Raw genomic sequence first — 18,462 nt, 5'->3', positions numbered from 1 at the left:
TAATGTTGTGTGCTGTAAAATAAGAGGGTTTTTTTTTTTTAATTAATAATTTTAGTTAACGTATTTTAAAGCATATTTTAATTCTTTGGGAAAACAATCAAACAAAACAAAGACAAACTTAATTTAAAATTTAAATGACGTAACACTAATTTGAGGACCCAGGGTCAATGCTCTGTCATTATTTGGCAACAGGTTGCATTTAACATTACACATAATTACACTACATGCTCTGGAAGTTACTTTAAAATCACCCTGCCCTGCCAGTCATGGAGAAATAACATCCAGTCCGAGTGTGACTTTTTATATCTTGTCCATCAGTGACAGGGTTCGTCAAGAATAAAGGTGAGCATGTTGTTGTGCATGTAAACCTCTTTTCAGTGTCTCCCTTCCCACGTCCTACATTGGAGACAAACACTGACAACGGTTTAGGACAAATCTAACACATATTTTATTACTTAAAATATCTCAGTTGATGGAGAGCGTTAGCAATTATGTATGTCAGGGGTGTCAAACTCATTTTAGTTCATAGCCACATACAGCCCAACTTGATCAAGTGGGCCGGAGCAATAAAACCATTGCATAACCTCTAAAATAACAACAGCTCCAATTTTTTTCCTTTCTTTTCTGTAAAGAAGTACATGTACATTTATAAACGTACATGTGTTTATAAGACAGATGAACAGCCTGGGATGTTGTAGGAAAAATAAGTGCATTTTCAATAATATGTCTCAGTTTTCCCACATTCAGTCTACTTCTCACTGTCATTACATGTGCATTTATCCATACTAATACTACCACTGATATTGCTTTAGAATAGAAGTTCAATTCAGATTCTTTGGTACTGAAGCTGCTGATTGACAATATTGTGCACAGTGTTCAATACCTTTAAGTGTCGTGGTCATTTCAACAGCTCCTAGGCCACTTAGTTTGTGATGTCTCGGTTTAAACTTGTGTTACTGTTCCTTTTCCAGAGATCCACAGTACTCACATGAGGCAGGGGAAAAGTTTAATGAGGTTTATTGAGACTACAAAAAAGAAAAACAAAATGACAGGTCAAGTCCTTCCAAAATTATGTCTTTTGTGGTCCACTACCGACTCGATGTCCTATTTCTATGTATTCTCATCGTATTCAGGTTATCATACTTCAACACTGCATAACACGATCGCATGACGTTGTCCGCAATATATAATATATAATATATAAATATAAACAGAACTCTAGCAGTCAACTACTATACACTATTCAAAATATACAGAAACTGTTGTGTAAACTTAAATATCGTCAGAACCTATATGATGTATCATATCAACACCAATTTTCTTACTACATATTGATATGTGCTGAAGTGGCTCGCTTTTTTAGACAACTAAATTCGGGTCAGGGTGGGAAAGCCTCTGAAGCAGCATTTTACATGAAGCAGATATTCACTGTTTAACCTGCTCCTAAAACCTTGCACCTCTTAGCCTAGTCATCTAGTGGGCCGGATTGGATCCTTTGAAGGGCTGCTTCTGGCCCACGGGCCGTATGTTTGACACCCCTGATTTATATGGTTGGAGGTTCGATCTCTGGATCCTCCTATGTGTCCATGATCACTACACTGAGAAAAAGGAGTTATTGAATCATAAAAATCATTCACTAAAATATTAGATGAATTCACTTAAGTATTGACAAAGCAAAAGTAGTCAATCTGAAAAGAAAAGCAGTATTTTTAGATCCTGTTTACTGGAAAATGTTACTGTCTGGGGGTTCTGCGTCTTACATGAGGGCAGCTCTTGTGACAAGGCTGTCTAGTTTCCCATAAGGTTTTTTTCTTAGAAAGTTTGGTGACAACATGAACATTTAAAACAGTTTAATCGCGTGAAAAAAAAGTAGATGTTGCTTGACAGAAACTGCAAGTCACTTCTGTACTAGTGTTAAAAACGTGTTGAGACTGATTAACTGTTTGGAAAGTACAACTCATTGTTCACTTGACAGCAAGGAAGTCTGAAGACGACCTCAAAGCATTACAAAAACAGAACACTGTGTTAAATATTTCAGATGGTGAAAAATGATACCCAACAACATCATTGGAGCATTAAAAAGTTGTGCAACACTGTTCCCCTCCTGTCATAGGCAAAAGCATTCCAGCACTTCTTGTAGGTGTGGCTGTCCAAGAGTTGGCTCAGATTAGATCCGCTGTGCCAGAATTAGGCTACCCAAAAAACACAGCATGTCTGTACTGAATGTACTGAAATTTACCATCTCATACTTAAGTGTTTGTATATCAGGACCTCATCATGACCAGAATAACTATGTCTTTTCCCTTTATTTGTTCAAGTAGGGATCTTGTGCCAGTTATATGCAAATATGCAATGTGTCATTTTCCATTACTTCGCCCTGAATACATCAGTCTTGTACCCTTTTGTTGGTTGTTTGTTTTTTGGAAGGTCGTTTACTCCATTTCAGGACAATATATGGTGCAAAAGGAAAAACGAACAGTGAATGTAATCTATCATGATTTTAATGCATTTGTTCGAGCAAATAAATAAACACATGAAACACAATTAAAATGAGCAAAAATCAGAACGATGAAATAATAAGTGAAGCGGAACATGTACTGCAGGAGTGTCATATGACAGCGCTGTTATGGGTGGTCCCATGAGACATTTTGGCTCTAGGGATACTGGCACTGAGCCACCATGGCCTGTAAACAACAACAGCAGCCGCGTCAAGTAGAAGTAAACTGGATCTGAGTATCGGCCTGTTGTCTGGCGCTGGTCTCATTACCACAAGTACAGTAAGGCTGTTTTCAACAATGCGTCGAAGGTGTGTCTGGTAAGTATTTCCAACCTTCAAACGACCACGAGCTATTTTGTCAGCAACCGCTTCTCCAGACCGAACCGTGCAGCGAGCTAATGTTAGCCACATTAGCTAGGTTAGCCGTAATCACAGCTAACAAGCTAACCGAAGCTAGCTAGAAAACATTGCGCTATTTGTGCCGATTTATTCAAGTGGTTTGATGAGCGTCGAGTTACTAAGCGCTACACGTCTGGATGAGTAGCGGGGTATGTTTTTAGTCTAGTTTTACGAAATGTTACAGAGTGTACTATTAGCCAGACATGGGAACCAAAGCTAACGTTAGCTTTCTCAAGGGGCTTTCGAGCTTTTATGGATTTGCAGCTAGCTAGCTAGCTAGCTAACTAATGGTAGGACATTATTTATGTGTTGCGGTCGGTAATGCACCATATTTATATTTACTTATTAAAAATACTCATAGGCACTGGCACTTCTGTTTGAGGTTAGAGATTTACATTCACTTAATACGGTTCTCGGATTAACGTAAATGTCAACGTTACTGCGTATCGTTAGCAGCATTTAGCAAACGTGTAACATTAATACGATGCCAACAGCGGCCAGCTAGCGTTAACAACACTGACTAATGTAAGCAGATCTTAATGTACTTTATGTTTTGTGCAGGTTAAACAACGATTCTCCAACTATGCACAAAACGTTGCTAAATCTCAGTGTTTTTTCTTTTAATTTGATTAAGTTAATCAGGGCGAATCTTGTAAAACAATTTGTATTTGGGGCGTCCGATTAGCACATAAACAATGTGGTTTTAATCACAGTCCGTTCAACACATCACTCTTTCTGTGTGACAGTTAATGCATATGAGGTTTAATTTGGAGTTTTTGTGTGACAGAGAGCTTGACTAACATTTCTTGTTGGGAAATGTGGTAGTTAACTGCAGTGTGTCCTCAGACTATGGCCACAACTAAACACTAACGATAGTTGTCTTAGGGAGACAGTTGTCTATAAATGTTCAGAAACAGTGAAAAATGACATCTAATAAAGTCCAGGCTGTGTTCAAATGTCTTGTTTCGTCTGACCCACAGTCCAACACCCAAATATGTTCACTTGCTAATTATTTAAAATAGAGTAAAAACAGCAAATCCTTGGAGCCAGATGCTGGCAGGCAGCTTGATATATGGTAGAAATTATTAATAAATTGTCAAAATGGCTCATAGTAAAATTCTGCTGATTGACTAATCATGTACATATTTGAGCTCTATTGGAAAGACTTTTTTCCAGCTTGTTCAAAAAGCTAATTACGTCCTTTTGTGTCACCCTCAGATTGATATCCTTCAGACGGGACCTCATCCTCTCCACTGGGTAGCTTACTCGCCATGTCCTCACAGCAGCCCAACAGTTCAGCCTCCAACAGCCCCACCAACGTCTTAGGATCTCCTTTCTCAGTTATCAGCCCCTCACTCAACTCCCCAGTGGTCTCACCCTCTTTGGGATTTGGACCCATCAGCAACAGTCAGGTAACTGAACGCCATCAGAAAGTGTGTGTGAATTGATGTTGTGATGCACTTCTGTTTTGTATTTAAGGGATTCAATTGCTGTAGGGTACTGGTGTTTGTTTACATGGGGCAGAGGCTACACATGTTTTTTTTTTTGTTTGTTTTTTTGTTTTTTTTTTGGGGGGGGTGCGCACTGCAATGAATGCCTTTACACTATATACAGTGTAGTGAATTGTCAGAAGAGGAGAAAGTGCATTGATAATGCTAAAATAACCAAAGAATCAGAAATACTTAATTGATTCCGGGGGGGGGGGATTGTGATTCGTTACAGTTGCTCTGATGTAAAGAATAAAGAATTACAAGAAGTAAGTCATAGTGTCATAGTGAATGAAATAGACGTATGTACATATAAAGTAGTAACATGAAAAAAAAAATTAAATTAAAATGAAAATGTACATTTAAAAAGAAATTGGATGTGCATTATGCTACAGTGTGTAACACTAGTACTTCAGATATAAAAATAATAAAAATAGAATATATGTTGTCAATGTTCTGACGCTGTAATGGTGATGTATAACTACTATATACACATCAATGAAATAAAAGTAAATAACAGTTGTCATTTCACTAGCTATCACAATATGTTAATTGTTATTATATTTTTGCTGCTCCTTGTATCCAGATCTCTTCTTCAGCACCCATATCAGGGATGCACTCAATCAGCAGCTCAGAAGACATCAAGCCTCCATTTGGCCTGAGGCCCATGCCACCTCATAGCCCTGGAATAATGTTGTCTCAGAAACGCATGTGTGTCATCTGTGGAGACCGCTCTTCTGGTGAGCGAGTGCACCAAGAGCGGGATTAGCAAAAGTGAAACATCAGCTCATTTAAGTGTAGATAATCCCCTGCTCTCAGATGTTTTTGCCTGTGTTTCCTCAACATTTAAACAAAATGGACATGTTGCTAGTAAAAGTAAAAAAATGTGTGCCAGACTGTTGCCTTCACTTTGATTTTTCTCATCAGTCTCTAACTTGATTTTTTCCTTTTTATGTGTGTAATTTACAGGCAAGCATTATGGAGTGTACAGCTGTGAGGGTTGCAAAGGTTTCTTCAAACGAACTGTGCGCAAAGACCTTAGCTATACCTGCAGGGATAACAAAGAGTGCCTGGTCGACAAACGCCAGCGCAATCGCTGCCAGTACTGCCGCTACCAGAAGTGCCTGGCCATGGGCATGAAGAGGGAAGGTATGCAAGGAACAGGGTAGCATTAGAGGTACAAGTTCATTTTGAGAGCCTGTTTGGCTGTTAAAGGTTTAGGAACACATTTTGTGCGAGTTGTCTCAACTGCAGCAATACAAAAGTGACAAACATTGGAGTTTCTTGCAGCAGAGAGTTAAATATACATTTTCAGAATGATTTAAACATTGGCAGTCAATTTGATTTCCTAGAATAACTAATTATACAAAAGGAAGCCCATTTAAATTGATTAAGTAATATTGGATTAGTACTATTTCTGAAGTAGGTGAGGGTGGATGCTAGATTAGTCAGATTAGACAAGATAAAGAGTAGAGACGAGTGTATTGGGGCTGGTTTATATAACTAACCCCTCTCCATCTCTTCTCTCATTTTCTCCTATTCTACCCTTTCTCCATCTTTCAATAGTGATCAAACATGTAAAGTGGATAAAAGAAGATGGAAAAGATGAGGGATGGATGAGTATGCATTGAAATTTTAAAGATACTGTATTTTTATGCTACTTAGAGAATTAGCCTGTTGTGTTAGACATGCAAAATTGTTAACTGGGGGATTTATGGGTAAAACCCAGAAATGATGGAGAGCGAGGATGGACTGCTTTGTAAAGTAAGCAGTCAGACAGTTACAGTTCTTTATTAAATGTATGTAACTGTAGGCAGCAAAATATATAACGATCATTCTAGTTCAGGCCGCCGTTCATAGGCCACAAGGGCAGTTTTAAGTATCTTAAATGTATTAAGTATATGATACGTGTATTAGGAGAGCTGCTGCCTTCATACTAGGTCTGTGCAGCTCAAATATTGGCTCCATATTTAGGCCCATAAAGTGTCTACGCTCTGCTTTGCCACCAGTTAAATCACCATTTCATAGGGCTGTACCTGGCTCCAAATTATGTCAGTTGAATCAGATTTGGCTGATCAATATTAGACTGTTCATTCCTGTTTTTCCATAAAGAGTTTGAGAGTTTGAACTGGGTTCAGTGGGATGTTCAGTTTAACATTGATGTCACGTAATACAGTAAACAAGCAACCTGTGCTAACAATGGATCAGAACTGTGCAAAAAAAATTTTTTTTTGCTGCCACTAGATAACAAACAAAAGCCAGAGTCTGTATCGTATTAAGTTGCTGTGAGCCGTAAATTCACCACTTCTAAGCAGAAGGCAGAAGATAATGTTATTTTGGAGCCTTGCTGTGCAAAGCCTCTTCTCCTTCAGGCAGCTGCCTCCATGTCTGCAGCAGCGTGAAAGTGAAGAGCGCTTATTCTGCAGCAAATCTGGGGACCAAAACATCCCCAGAAGTAGCCTGAACTGCAGACTGATGAGCAAAATAAGAAAAAGAAAAAATACAGCTTCAGGCAATCTCAGTCGACTGAGGGGTCTCCGACTGATAATTTGAACCTCCAGCTTTCAGGGGGCAGCCCTACACTGTCAGTTTAACAGTGTCTGATCTGCCAGTGAGATGGGTAGATTATATGTTAGAGTGCCAGTATTTTCAAAGAGACTCTGACAGCTCTGTTGTGTTTCTCCCCTCCCAATTTCATTGAGGGAACTTAGAATATTTTGGATCAGACAACAGTTTTTGTTCTGCCACCTCACTGAGATCACAGTCTCCTTTTTGGTTGATGTGTAGACAGCAAAGACTCTCTCTCTCTCCCTGTTTTTGTTTACTGCTATTAAGATTTAACAAACTTCACATGCTCGTCTCAGTTGTCCTCATGGTGCTTCGTGCTCTGTACTGCACCACTCTGGATTAATGCTGTCATTTCAGTTGGGGTGGGAAAAGCAATAGATTCTCAGATGCATTGTGATTTTGTCTGTAACGACTTAGTATTTGATTGTGAAACATTAAGCCAATGCATGTAAACTAACTGGGAGGCATGTTCATAACAAACTCATGCATGTAACTTCAACCTGCCAATTACTATACTTCTGTTTACAATGGAAGTAGATTCATCTGGCTTTTGTCATGATGGATATTTATGTTACTATACAGTAGAAAATATAGAGAGATGAGAAAATTAATATGTTGAAAGATGCATTGAGAAACATTTATAATCTCTTCTTCCTTCCTTGAATCAAATCAAACCTTGAGGAATGTGCTGTAAAGATTTCCAGCCCCAGACTTCTGTCATAATTGACAATAATCCACTGAAAGCAACACTTTTCAAATTAATTACTGCTGTCATGATTACAGTTTTGGCAAGACAGTTTTTGATTTGAGCAGGACTTTCTCAATGTAGCAAAGACCCTGCAGAGAGGCAGAGCATTTTGCATAATGTCACTCTAACCCATAAAGTCATCGGTCAGATTCATCAGCTTACATTTTTCATTCTTCAGTATTCATCATCTCATTTCTTTTCTCCCCCCCATCTCCACTACTGTGTCCTTGTCCTCTGTCTGACACAGCGGTCCAGGAGGAGCGCCAGAGGAACCGCGAGCGTGAAGGAGAGCTGGAGTTCAGCGTCGGGGTGAATGAGGAGATGCCCGTGGAGAAGATTTTAGAGGCAGAGACGGCTGTGGAGCAGAAGACTGAGCTTCACTCTGATGGTTCTGCAGGCAACTCTGTGAGTGGTTACAACACGGCCATTAAGATATATCACTTGCTCAGTCATCTATTTTTTCGTAAACCCATGTTGGCTTTGGGCCTCATGTTTTTAGAACAACCTTATTAAAAACATGCCCATGACTACAGACTTACTGTAATTGCTGGAAGTATTTGGTTTTTGTGGTATGACTAAGAAAACGTGATGTATTGTTTGGTTTCAGCCCCATGATGCAGTTACCAACATCTGTCAGACTGCAGACAAACAGCTGTTTGCTCTGGTTGAGTGGGCGAAGAGAATCCCTCATTTCTCTGAACTGCCCCTTGATGACCAGGTCATCCTCCTGCGTGCAGGTACGATCGAGCACCCACAGTCATGAAACATCTGTATGAAACATGGCGATCCACACTGGGGATGGACAACCCAGTATAGACCCTTTTAGAGCCAACGTCACAACTAGGGATGGGCATCAATTTTCGATTAGCGATGATTGATTGTTAAGGCTTTTGATCGATCACAAATAATTTTGATCGATAGTCGCAGTGTTTCCCCTACAATGCCTGGCATAGGTCCGGTGAGCCGCCGTGCCAACGAGACCCCCCCGCCTGGCGAGTCACCGTGCCAACGAGACCCTTCCGCTCGGCGAGCACGGCGGCTCGACGGGCCTACGAGACCCCCGCCAGACCTATGCCAGGCAAAAAATCATTAACAGACGGAGGCTCTCATCGTTCTCCAAAGCCTCGGCGGCTTCCCTTGAGGCCTCTGAATACACTACGACATTGAAAGACTTATGCTTGTCGTCTTCACTTATCTTGCCAGCAAGTTTTTCATTCTCCACAGTCGACTTCATGTTGAAAACTGAAGCCTGTAACTCTTGCTGGCAACGGTTCTAAACACCCAGGGGTGAACTGCACATGCGCACCATTCTTCCTCTTTGGCCTGGGGGGTTGAAGCTCAAAACTAGGGCAGCTGCGCTCTCTTGCGGCAACAGTCTGCACTGCACTCTTTTGTTTTCTCTCTTTTGAAATAGTCGCTTATCAATTAATCAATAATTGATCGTTAATTTTTTTGATGATCGAATAATGAATTTTGATTGTTTGCCCATCCCTAGTCACAACGACGTCATGTTAGTAGCTGGAGGCAAAACACGACTCGCCACCAGAGGGCTGTAGGTTACACAGGAGTCTTAAAATGTCATCTTTTTGTGTTATTGTGAGCCAGAATAGAAGGGGTCATAACTCAAAACTTAAATTTTATCACAATACCAACCACCACTGTCTGTCAACAAAAACAAAGACAACTATAGTTAAATAAGACGATAAGATGACAGGACTGGATGGAAACAATCATCAAAAATGCTCACATGTGCAGCGCACACTTTATATCAGATTAGGGAAAGGGTATTTACTGTTGTAGGGATGAATAACATTATGTGTCTTAAGGGTTATCATGTCCACCTCATCAGAAACTGGGGAGGTATTAAGAGGAATACTGGATTTTTCTGTCACACTAACTTTATAGCACGTTAGCTAACTTTAGCTTTGATAGCAAAACAAACTGGAGGAAACTGTTCAAGTGACTTCCTCCTATGTAAGATTGCCATAGTAATCAACCACAGAGCTGACCACCTTCATCATCGATCCACTGAGTGAGAGCATATGGGTCGGCCAGTCTGGTCCCGTTGGTCAGTGTCAGAGAGTCACAGAGTGACCTGACATGATGAGTTCAATATTCAGTCTGACGCTCTACACTAAAATGAGTAGCCCTGTTGGTCGAAGAAATGGAGCTTTATTTCTATATGAATTAATGAGCCGTAAAGTTAATCACACATTCACGCCACTCTGCGCTCTGCTGCTCCGTCTCTCCTAGCACCTAGAGTGTGCTCTGCCACTTTGGGAGTGTGGTGCTCTGTATAACTGAATGGTACCTTCAGACAGCGCTCTGATTACAAATGGGCCAGGGCACTCCAAATTAATATTTCTGAATGCACCACTCACATCATCTTCCTCCATTGTCTTAAGACAAGCCAACAGAACTCACTAGCTAGCATTAGCTAATGTCTGTGGAGAATTGTTTTTCCTCCAGCTAAACCCCGCCCACCAAAAAACGTCATACTGTTTACTAACAGTAAAAGCGTCTATTAAACAGGCCCCTGGGCTAAATTATTAAAAACCGTAGTATTGATATTCTCAGGCGTAACCGGTTCCCCTCTCAGTACTGGAGGAATTTAAGGAAGTAAATGTCCTGTTTATTTTTTCTACATAAAAGTTATCTTGCACCTTTTATCTCATTAACTTTGTTTGTAATTTGCAGTAAGATAAAAATATTTGTCTGTGATGCATATTTGCAAGTCCCAGTCCAGAACAGAGATCTCTCTTTGGGGTCCTGTCACATGTGAAAGAGGTGGGGACCAGCTCTCTCTGCCCTTCTCTCTCTCTCACACAAGCACACTCACACACCCTGCTCTTCCCCATCCCTAACCCACATTCTGTCTTTGCATGTTTATCAGAGGCGGATTCTGAATGTTGTATTAGTTGTTTCTGCTCTTTACATCAAATCTGGGATAGAAAGAAACTGCAAAGCAATTTTTGTGAAACCCCTAAATTATGGCAATATTGTTGATGGCATGAATGAATGTGTTTGTGCATGAATAGATTGACTAGAAGAATATATTGCAAATGAATGCTCAGTAATTGTATGTGAAGATGGCAGTCAGGAATTTTTTTATCAAGGTTTTCCAGTTTTATTTTGAAACCAAATTGACCACAAGCACATACGCAGCTGTAGTGGGAGGAGTACAGAAGTGTTTGGTAAATGTAGCCTCATACAGGTTGGGAAACGTGGGCGGAGTCACCTGGTGTAGAGACATTGTGTTGTCGTTACTGTTGTCAGGTCCTTGTTATGTGTTTGGTGATGACCCAAAGGGGTTTGCTGTCAGTAGTAACTATAGTTTGTAAGTGTGTTTCCATGGCGCTCTGGGTCAGGACCCTGTGGAAGTGAATCTCACAGGGAACAGATAGATAGATAGTTGGCAAGTGTTTACCACAGTGGGTACTAGGGGTGGGGGAAATTTCCGATTCTTAGATGCATTGCGATTCGGACGTGGACAAATCTGAATCGATTCACAAACGTCCAAATTTCGATTATTTAAATCTGTTAATTAGAGTAATACAGAAGGTTCTAAATAATGCGGAACTAAGAAGTGCGGTACGCCTCATCTCCGGGACACTTTGGGATGCGCACCTGGAGCAGACACGCCGACACGCGCACAGAGGAAAACAAACATGGCTGACCGCCACCCACCTCGCCGTGAGAGCTGAACAGCTTCTTCTAATTTAAAAGCAGATGTGTGTCTACAACGTTGACAGCGGAAGCGAACTGGACAAGAGCCACGTTATATGTAAGCTGTGTCATGCTAAAATAAAATACTTTGGTGGCAACACAACAAACGTGAGAAGCCATGTAACTCGATTCCACCTGACGGAGGAGTCAGGGAGATGGCAGGCTGTTGTTGCTGCGGCAACTAGTGGCGCTACCGACCAGAGAACAATCGAGGAAGCAATTAGAAAGCTGCCACCCTCATCGGAAAAGGCGAAGCAAATTACGAAGGCCATCGCGGCATTTATTGCCAAGGATTTGCGTCCTTATTCTGTCGTGGAAAATCAGGGATTTCGAGCACTGCTGCATACACTGGAGCCCAGATACACCATCCCATCCCGACGCTATTTCACCGACACTCTACCATCAAACCAAAACAGAAGTCATGGCCTCACTGTTGAAGGCAGGCAGGTAGGATCGCGGTTACATGTGATGCGTGGACGTCTGTCGCCACCGAATCATTTGTTACTCTAACTGCGCATTTTATCTTGTGATTTAAGATACCTGTTGTTACCTTTGGTTCCGTACAACGAAGTTATAACTTTCCAGTTTGCAAGCATTTCCATTTATATGTTTAATAAAATATAATGGAAATGAATTCAACTCTTTCTTATTACAAATGCACTGTTTTTAAAAATTGCAAGTGTTGAATGCTTATTCAGTGAGACAAAAAGAAATGTGTGTTGTGAAAAAGTGCGTCAATATACATAAATTAAAGACGCATCAATAATTGTTTTATAATTGAATTGTAGCCCCTGAATCGTAATCGTAATCGAATCGTGAGGTACCCAAAGATTCCCACCCCTAGTGGGTACGCATCCTGACTCGAGGAGAGTCCCCTCTGTGAAACAGCTCTTCATTTTGGGTGTAATGTCACTTCAAGAACTACTGAAGTTTTTTTCACTGATATCATTACTTAACTGTGTTAAATTGTATTTCCTTTGTCAGGGTGGAATGAGCTCCTCATCGCCTCGTTCTCCCATCGCTCCATCGCTTTGAAGGATGGCGTCCTCCTGGCCTCCGAGCTGCAGCGCGACAGTTCACACAGCGCAGGAGTTGGTGCCATTTTTGACAGGTACACGGATAAGACAAAACACTGCCAACTGACTCAAATAAGAAAGGACGGCAGAGGAAATACCTGCACACCAACACAACTGGGCTGGAGGTTCACAGGCTGAGATCAGTGCAAAAAAAACGACAGTTAATTCAGAACATCACATAAAGAAGGTGCTCAAAGTGCAAAAAATGATAAAAAGTGATTAGAAACAGCAGCAAATGTTTCAGTCCTTGACTGGCATGATGATGACGACAGTGAGACTTTTCCCAGCTGTATTGGTGCGCGGGTATCTGTTGTGCTGTCCTGTCTTGGTTGTCCATTGTACCATCACACCAGAGATAAACTTAGTTGTTGCTGTAATTAGGTGCAGTTTCACAGCAGCCTTAAGACATAACATACTCAAATATAAACTGCAGCTGATAGTAATACCTTTATCTGTGTTTCTCATACGTCTGTATAGTAACTGGTTTTGTTTAACACAGGGAGAGTGTGCAGAGTGCAGAGGTCGGCGCCATATTTGACAGGTAATTTTACACTTTTGTGATATTTCTGAGTGTCTTTGAGTCATCAAAGTTAGTGCAATTTTTACTCAAAAATCATTGCAACATCTGTCATAATTTAGGGTCCTTACGGAGCTCGTCAACAAAATGAGAGATATGCAAATGGACAAAACAGAGCTGGGCTGCCTCCGAGCCATTGTCCTCTTCAACCCAGGTGCCTGTGCAGTGCTGATCTCTTAATAAGAAAGCTAACATTTTATAAAAAAAGGGTGAATCTTTATGTGTCTTGTTTATTTTCTTGCAGATGCTAAGGGGCTCTCCAACACTAGTGAGGTGGAGCTCCTTAGAGAAAAGGTCTATGCATCATTGGAGGCCTACTGCAAACAGAAATACCCAGAGCAGCAGGGAAGGTAAATGTCCTCGGCTGTCAAAAGCTTTTGTTTTAAAGTATTAAGTGCTCTGTTTATCTTATCAAACTGACAATCTCTTGTTTGCTCCATGCAGGTTTGCTAAGCTCCTCCTTCGGCTGCCAGCACTGCGATCCATTGGCTTGAAGTGCTTGGAGCATCTTTTCTTCTTCAAGCTGATCGGTGACACACCTATTGACACTTTCCTCATGGAAATGCTTGAAGCTCCCCATCAGTTGTCTTAGATAGGAAACGTGTACTGTGGTTAGGTTTAGATAGCTGAAGTCTGGGAAGCTGGAGTGGGACTGGAGTGGCACTTTAAGTTCTTTGAAGATTTGTCAATTTGTCTCACTGCTGTCTGGGTTACACTTATTTTAGTGCAGCACAGATTTGCTCTTTAGACCAAACCCAAGGCTTGGCATGATCTACAAGCTGGTGCTATGTGTTGAAATAACTTCATGAGTAACTATGGTTAAAAAAAAAAAATAAAAAAAAGTATTTTTAAAAATGTAAACATTTACATATTTCCCTCACAGGAGCTATAATTTGGGTATACATTTTTATATAAGCTTTTTAAGCACCTCACACGTCAAGCTTCGGTTGTTTCTCCAACTAAGCTGATCCCCAAAATCTATTTTTTAAAGGAAGGCAACCTGAATCCTGTGTATGCATCAAGGACGTAGTCTCCTTTTTCTAGTTTCTAAATTAAGCCAGCTCTAAAAGAATATAATCGTACCAAACAGTCGCCGGGAACTGTGTCCAACAACAGCTCTGAGTTTACTTGTATTCATTGCAGACGATTGAATCCTAACAGTGACTCTGTGATAGAAGACGAGTCATTGGTTGCAGCTGTCAGGTCCGACTTGTCCGCGTTGATTGAGGATCAGCTTTATGTGTCTGGTAATATATACAGTTAGTGTTGTTTACTTCTTTGCCATTTTATAAATCTAATCACTTTGTGGTTAACGATTAAACTGCACTGCACACTTACTATGTACTATTTCTAAAACACACTTTGAATGAACGCCCGTCAGGTGTTTGTATTTTGGTGCTATTTCAGTAATAATTTGACTTTATCGGTGCAGATGCACACCAAAACCACAAACCTAAGAAAATATGCAAAACTGAAAAATCCCTTTGTTAATCTTTGTTTAAAAAAAAAAATGTAGCAATATAAAATGTAAACAGCATAAGAGCTTTCTGCCTGTCAGTCATTCAGGGGTTTTACAAAGTAAATCATGTCTGGTGGAAAGGGAATACTCCATTTTGTAATTTATCTATACAATTCAGAGGTACTGTGCAAAAGTAATTGTTCAGGGAAAAATGTACATTGATAAATTTGAATTATGATCAGGATATACAAATTATATAACTCTTAATGTGCCCTTGTTTTTTTTTTAGTTTTCAGCTAGTATAAAGCAGAACATGTCTTGGGTTGCACTGGATTTGCTGAGACTGTTTCAGCTGATTTTTATTTTTTGTGCTTTTTTTTTTTGATGCTCAATTGTATTTTCCAACCTTTTCCCCCCTTTTTTGTAGGTAGCTGTCTTGTTCATCATTATGTCTCTGCAATTTATAAAAAGCAAACCATAATCACATTTAGATCCATAACACCTGTGGACGTATAGGAATTTTAAACAAGACCAAATGAGGTCTGTATGACGGCCATGTGTAAACCCCAGATGAGCTATATTGGTGAAGCTTGTCATCGACCTCTGTATGCTCTTGAATAAAAGTGACTTGAAGCATGGGTTGTGTGGACTGAAAATAAAGAGGCTTAAGTTTTTCTTGTTTGCCGTTTCTGTTCTAAAAGTGTTAGATGGGATTCTTTGTTTTCTAAAAGAGCACATTTGCAAGATACAGTACAAAAAAAATAGTCAAAAGATGTTTTAATGAGCCTTTTTATTGAACTTGTTACATAGTTTTTGCTGTGGGCACAGACGCAATCGAAGCCTTGGTTGTATAGCACTTGTGTCCAAGTTCCACAGTGATGTTATGGCACAGGCAGCAGTGTGTGTGTGTGTGTGTGTGTGTGTGTGTGTGTGTGTGTGTGTGTGTGTCTGTCTCTCGGAGCTAACGTTAAATTAAAAGAAGAAAACGTCGAGTGCAATGAAATCAAAAGGCTTCTAAGGGATTCCACAGGACTAGCTGGTGAATTTCATCACTGCGCATTTGACCACAATTGTTCACGTTAACAGTCCGTGAAGTGAAAAGGTTTAATAACACAAACCTACAGCTCTGAGAACCAAAGTGAACCTCCTTTTTCTTTTTTCTTTTTTTTTTAAATCAAGCAGAAGTGACACCTTTTTAAACCATGCATGGCTTGGTTTGCTTAAATTATATTTAGAATAATACTGCTTTTAGTCTATGATACACTATTCTACACATGGAGCGAAAAAAAAAAAAAAAAAAAGACAGTCATGACATGTACATCATTTTACAGCATTCCCCCCTATATTACTTTACACATCTATTCTGTCTCAACAAAAATCAGTACAATCTGGGAAACATGATGAGCTCCTCCCCCCCAAAAAAATTTCAGTTCTAATAAGCTGCATGCTACACATTGAGTCTAAGGTGCTGAATAGTTTTCAGTTCATTCTAAACAAAACAAAAAAACATGTACTGCTGGTGTGTTTTTACGTAGCTTCATCATGATGTAGCGCTAGATTCTTTTTCCTCTCAATGGCTATATTTCCATCACAGTGAAACCAGCTAATGGATTTTCCATGCCATGATATAAACTGAAATGATGCACGTTATAAATTTAGCCAAGGCTGTTCCACGTTGATTAATAGCACAATGAGCTCATCGATAGTTCAAATAAAGACCTGCATAAAGGAGAAGCTAAACCGCGGGCTCCTTCTTATTTACTTCAATACAGATAAATAATGGAGATTTCATGTGCGTCCATTTTACTAACTGTCTTGTAACCTGATGTCCACATTCATAGTGAGAATGAAGCTCCGCCTGTTGGGTGAATCACAAGCTGAGATCTCCAGTGACGCCAGTTAAACTACACAATAATTTGGCCTGGTCTATGGTGAACAATTGAACGTAGATCTCGACTAGAGTGGAACAATGCGTTATTCTACAGTAAGGCAACAGGATACAGCTAATGTGCATGACCAATCCCTAAGTTGTCATAAATACTTTAAAGCTATCTTCATAACATACTATTTGATCCAAGACATAACATGGAAAAAAAAATTGCCAGGACAAGTTTTTTTTTTTAAAAACACTGGTTAAAAATAAATCACAGCTCGTGAACGATACACATTGCAGTATTATCCTCTCGCACCCTCGCGGACTGCACATCTGTAGTAACATTTTCTTGAGTATATGTCCCTGAAAACGTCGTAATAAATAACTGTCTCTGAAAGGCACTCTGAAATGTGCAGCTCATAGTTCCTAGAAAATAAATCGCTATGTGAAGACTGCTCACCTGTAACACTGCACCTGCCTTCCTAAAACTCTCCTGCTGTTCAGTCCATCAGTGAGAAGAGGTCACATGATGTCGACGTTTGTTGAAGCTAAAAATGTTGATGCGCATTAGTCTGAAACTAGTGGTATCACCAGTCCTAACATCAGCAACTTTAAAAATAGTCGCTCCTCTGATAAATTCCTTCTCATCTAGTTGACTAACAGACATTTAATGAAGCGTGAGATGCTCATCTGCCTTGAACGTGTCCACTTTTTGATTAGACATTAAAAACTGTGCTACTGTTGATTTGCTGGTTAAACTGTTGAGTATATTTTCAGATGTCAGTGGTTCATCAGTGTCAAGGATTTCACATTCCATTGATACCCAACTTTTACATCCAGTGCAATTGTTCCTTATTTGAGCACCTTCTTGAGCAAAATGAAAAGAAACACAAAACTACCACAGTAGTATATAACAGAACAACCCGCTGCACAAAGCCATCTATTCAACAGATGAAGTGTCTTTCAGTTCGTCACCAAAGCTGCAGGGCGGACACTAAACCCAAGCAGTGGGGAGTTTAGTGTCTGTACCGCACTTCTTGCCCTTTGGATTCAATCAAGGCCACTGAGATCGAAGCACTGCCAACTCTTTTGATACCCTCCGCCATAAAAAATCACACTATTGTGTGGGTGTTTGTATGCAATGTCACGTTCGAAGGATGATCATGATTAAGCCTTGTGAGTGCACGTCGTCGATGTTTATCCAGCAATAGCGAAGCTTAGTGGTTTGAATGCAGCGCTCTGTTTCTGCTCGCTCTGACCATCAGTCCATCAGTCCATGAATAAAACCTTTTCTCCACTCTCTTCAGGAAGCACTTGTGTCAAGCTTATGTGAACCAAACGCATGAAGATGAGGTCAACTCATCAAAGCTGGGGAGGGGATTTTAGTGCCAAGCCAGAATGGAGTGGGTTGCCAGGTTGGGTGTAGGCGTTGGAGGGGCAGTGAAAGGGCTTCCAGGCGTCCTTATGTCCAGCTCACACCTGCATCTCTGAACCACTGGACAAGCCGAGAGCGTTTGCCTCCTCTGTTGTCAGACCGTTCTTCAGTGTCCTCCTCACTGTGCACACAGGAAGAAGAGTGTATTATTATGTTTGCACCAGCAGCTGATTACATTTCTCTGTGTGATAAATTAATTATGCCACTTAGCCAATAGCTGACATGACTCACATGATTTTCGGTTGGCTCGGGATCGTCTCCTCTCCCGAGGTTGCGTCCGCTGACTGGGCCCCTGAGTGGCTGACCTAACAATCCTCTCCATGATCTCATCAGCTGTATCATCTGTGCAGTTCACTGGATCGTCACTGGCAGAGCACCATGGGGGAACACGCCCTGAAACAGTCAGGGCAGGATGGATAAGAAAACAGAAGATATATACACTACACAATGATGTCTTTAATGAAATACTATTGACATTTATTGCAACTTCTTTATGGCATACTACACTGTGAGATTTTAATAAAATATTTAATGAAATACTCTGCTGTGAATTGTTTTTTTAACATAGTATAATATGGCATTTTATAGAACTTGTAATGACATACTACACTGACTTT

General features: G+C 40.4%; 2 protein-coding genes across 9 annotated transcripts in view; one reads left to right on the top strand and one right to left on the bottom strand.

Moving 5' to 3' along the window:
• The first annotated feature begins 2,643 nt into the window (after positions 1-2,643).
• Positions 2,644-15,211, top strand: LOC117265817 (retinoic acid receptor RXR-beta-A). Of its 4 annotated transcripts, none has more exons than XM_033640539.2 (12): positions 2,644-2,815; positions 4,115-4,308; positions 4,970-5,123; positions 5,353-5,532; positions 5,950-6,003; positions 7,947-8,104; positions 8,307-8,436; positions 12,410-12,536; positions 13,001-13,042; positions 13,141-13,232; positions 13,323-13,428; positions 13,523-15,211. In XM_033640539.2, exons 2-12 carry the CDS (start codon positions 4,168-4,170, stop codon positions 13,668-13,670), a joined length of 1,332 nt encoding a protein of 443 aa, XP_033496430.1. In that variant the 5' UTR covers positions 2,644-2,815; positions 4,115-4,167; the 3' UTR covers positions 13,671-15,211. The 4 variants fall into 4 exon arrangements, with proteins under 4 accessions (XP_033496430.1, XP_033496432.1, XP_078027933.1 ...); XM_078171807.1 differs by having other exon boundaries at positions 2,647-2,806; XM_033640541.2 differs by lacking the exon at positions 5,950-6,003 and having other exon boundaries at positions 2,645-2,815.
• Positions 14,812-18,462, bottom strand: part of fhod3b (formin homology 2 domain containing 3b) — a 117,857-nt gene continuing 114,206 nt past the window's right edge. For all 5 annotated transcript variants that reach the window (XM_078171803.1, XM_078171804.1, XM_078171805.1 and 2 more), the window contains 2 exons: positions 18,077-18,238; positions 14,812-17,966 (listed from right to left, as the gene is read on the bottom strand). In XM_078171803.1, the coding sequence (XP_078027929.1) occupies positions 17,884-17,966; positions 18,077-18,238 (245 nt within the window). In that variant the 3' untranslated portion in view covers positions 14,812-17,883. The remainder of the gene's footprint in view (positions 17,967-18,076; positions 18,239-18,462) is intronic.

This window comes from Epinephelus lanceolatus, chromosome 10 (genome assembly GCF_041903045.1).
Source record: "Epinephelus lanceolatus isolate andai-2023 chromosome 10, ASM4190304v1, whole genome shotgun sequence".
Lineage (NCBI taxonomy): Eukaryota > Metazoa > Chordata > Actinopteri > Perciformes > Serranidae > Epinephelus > Epinephelus lanceolatus.
The sequence above is the reverse complement of the archived record's forward strand: the minus strand, read 5'-3'. Positions and strand labels throughout refer to the sequence as shown.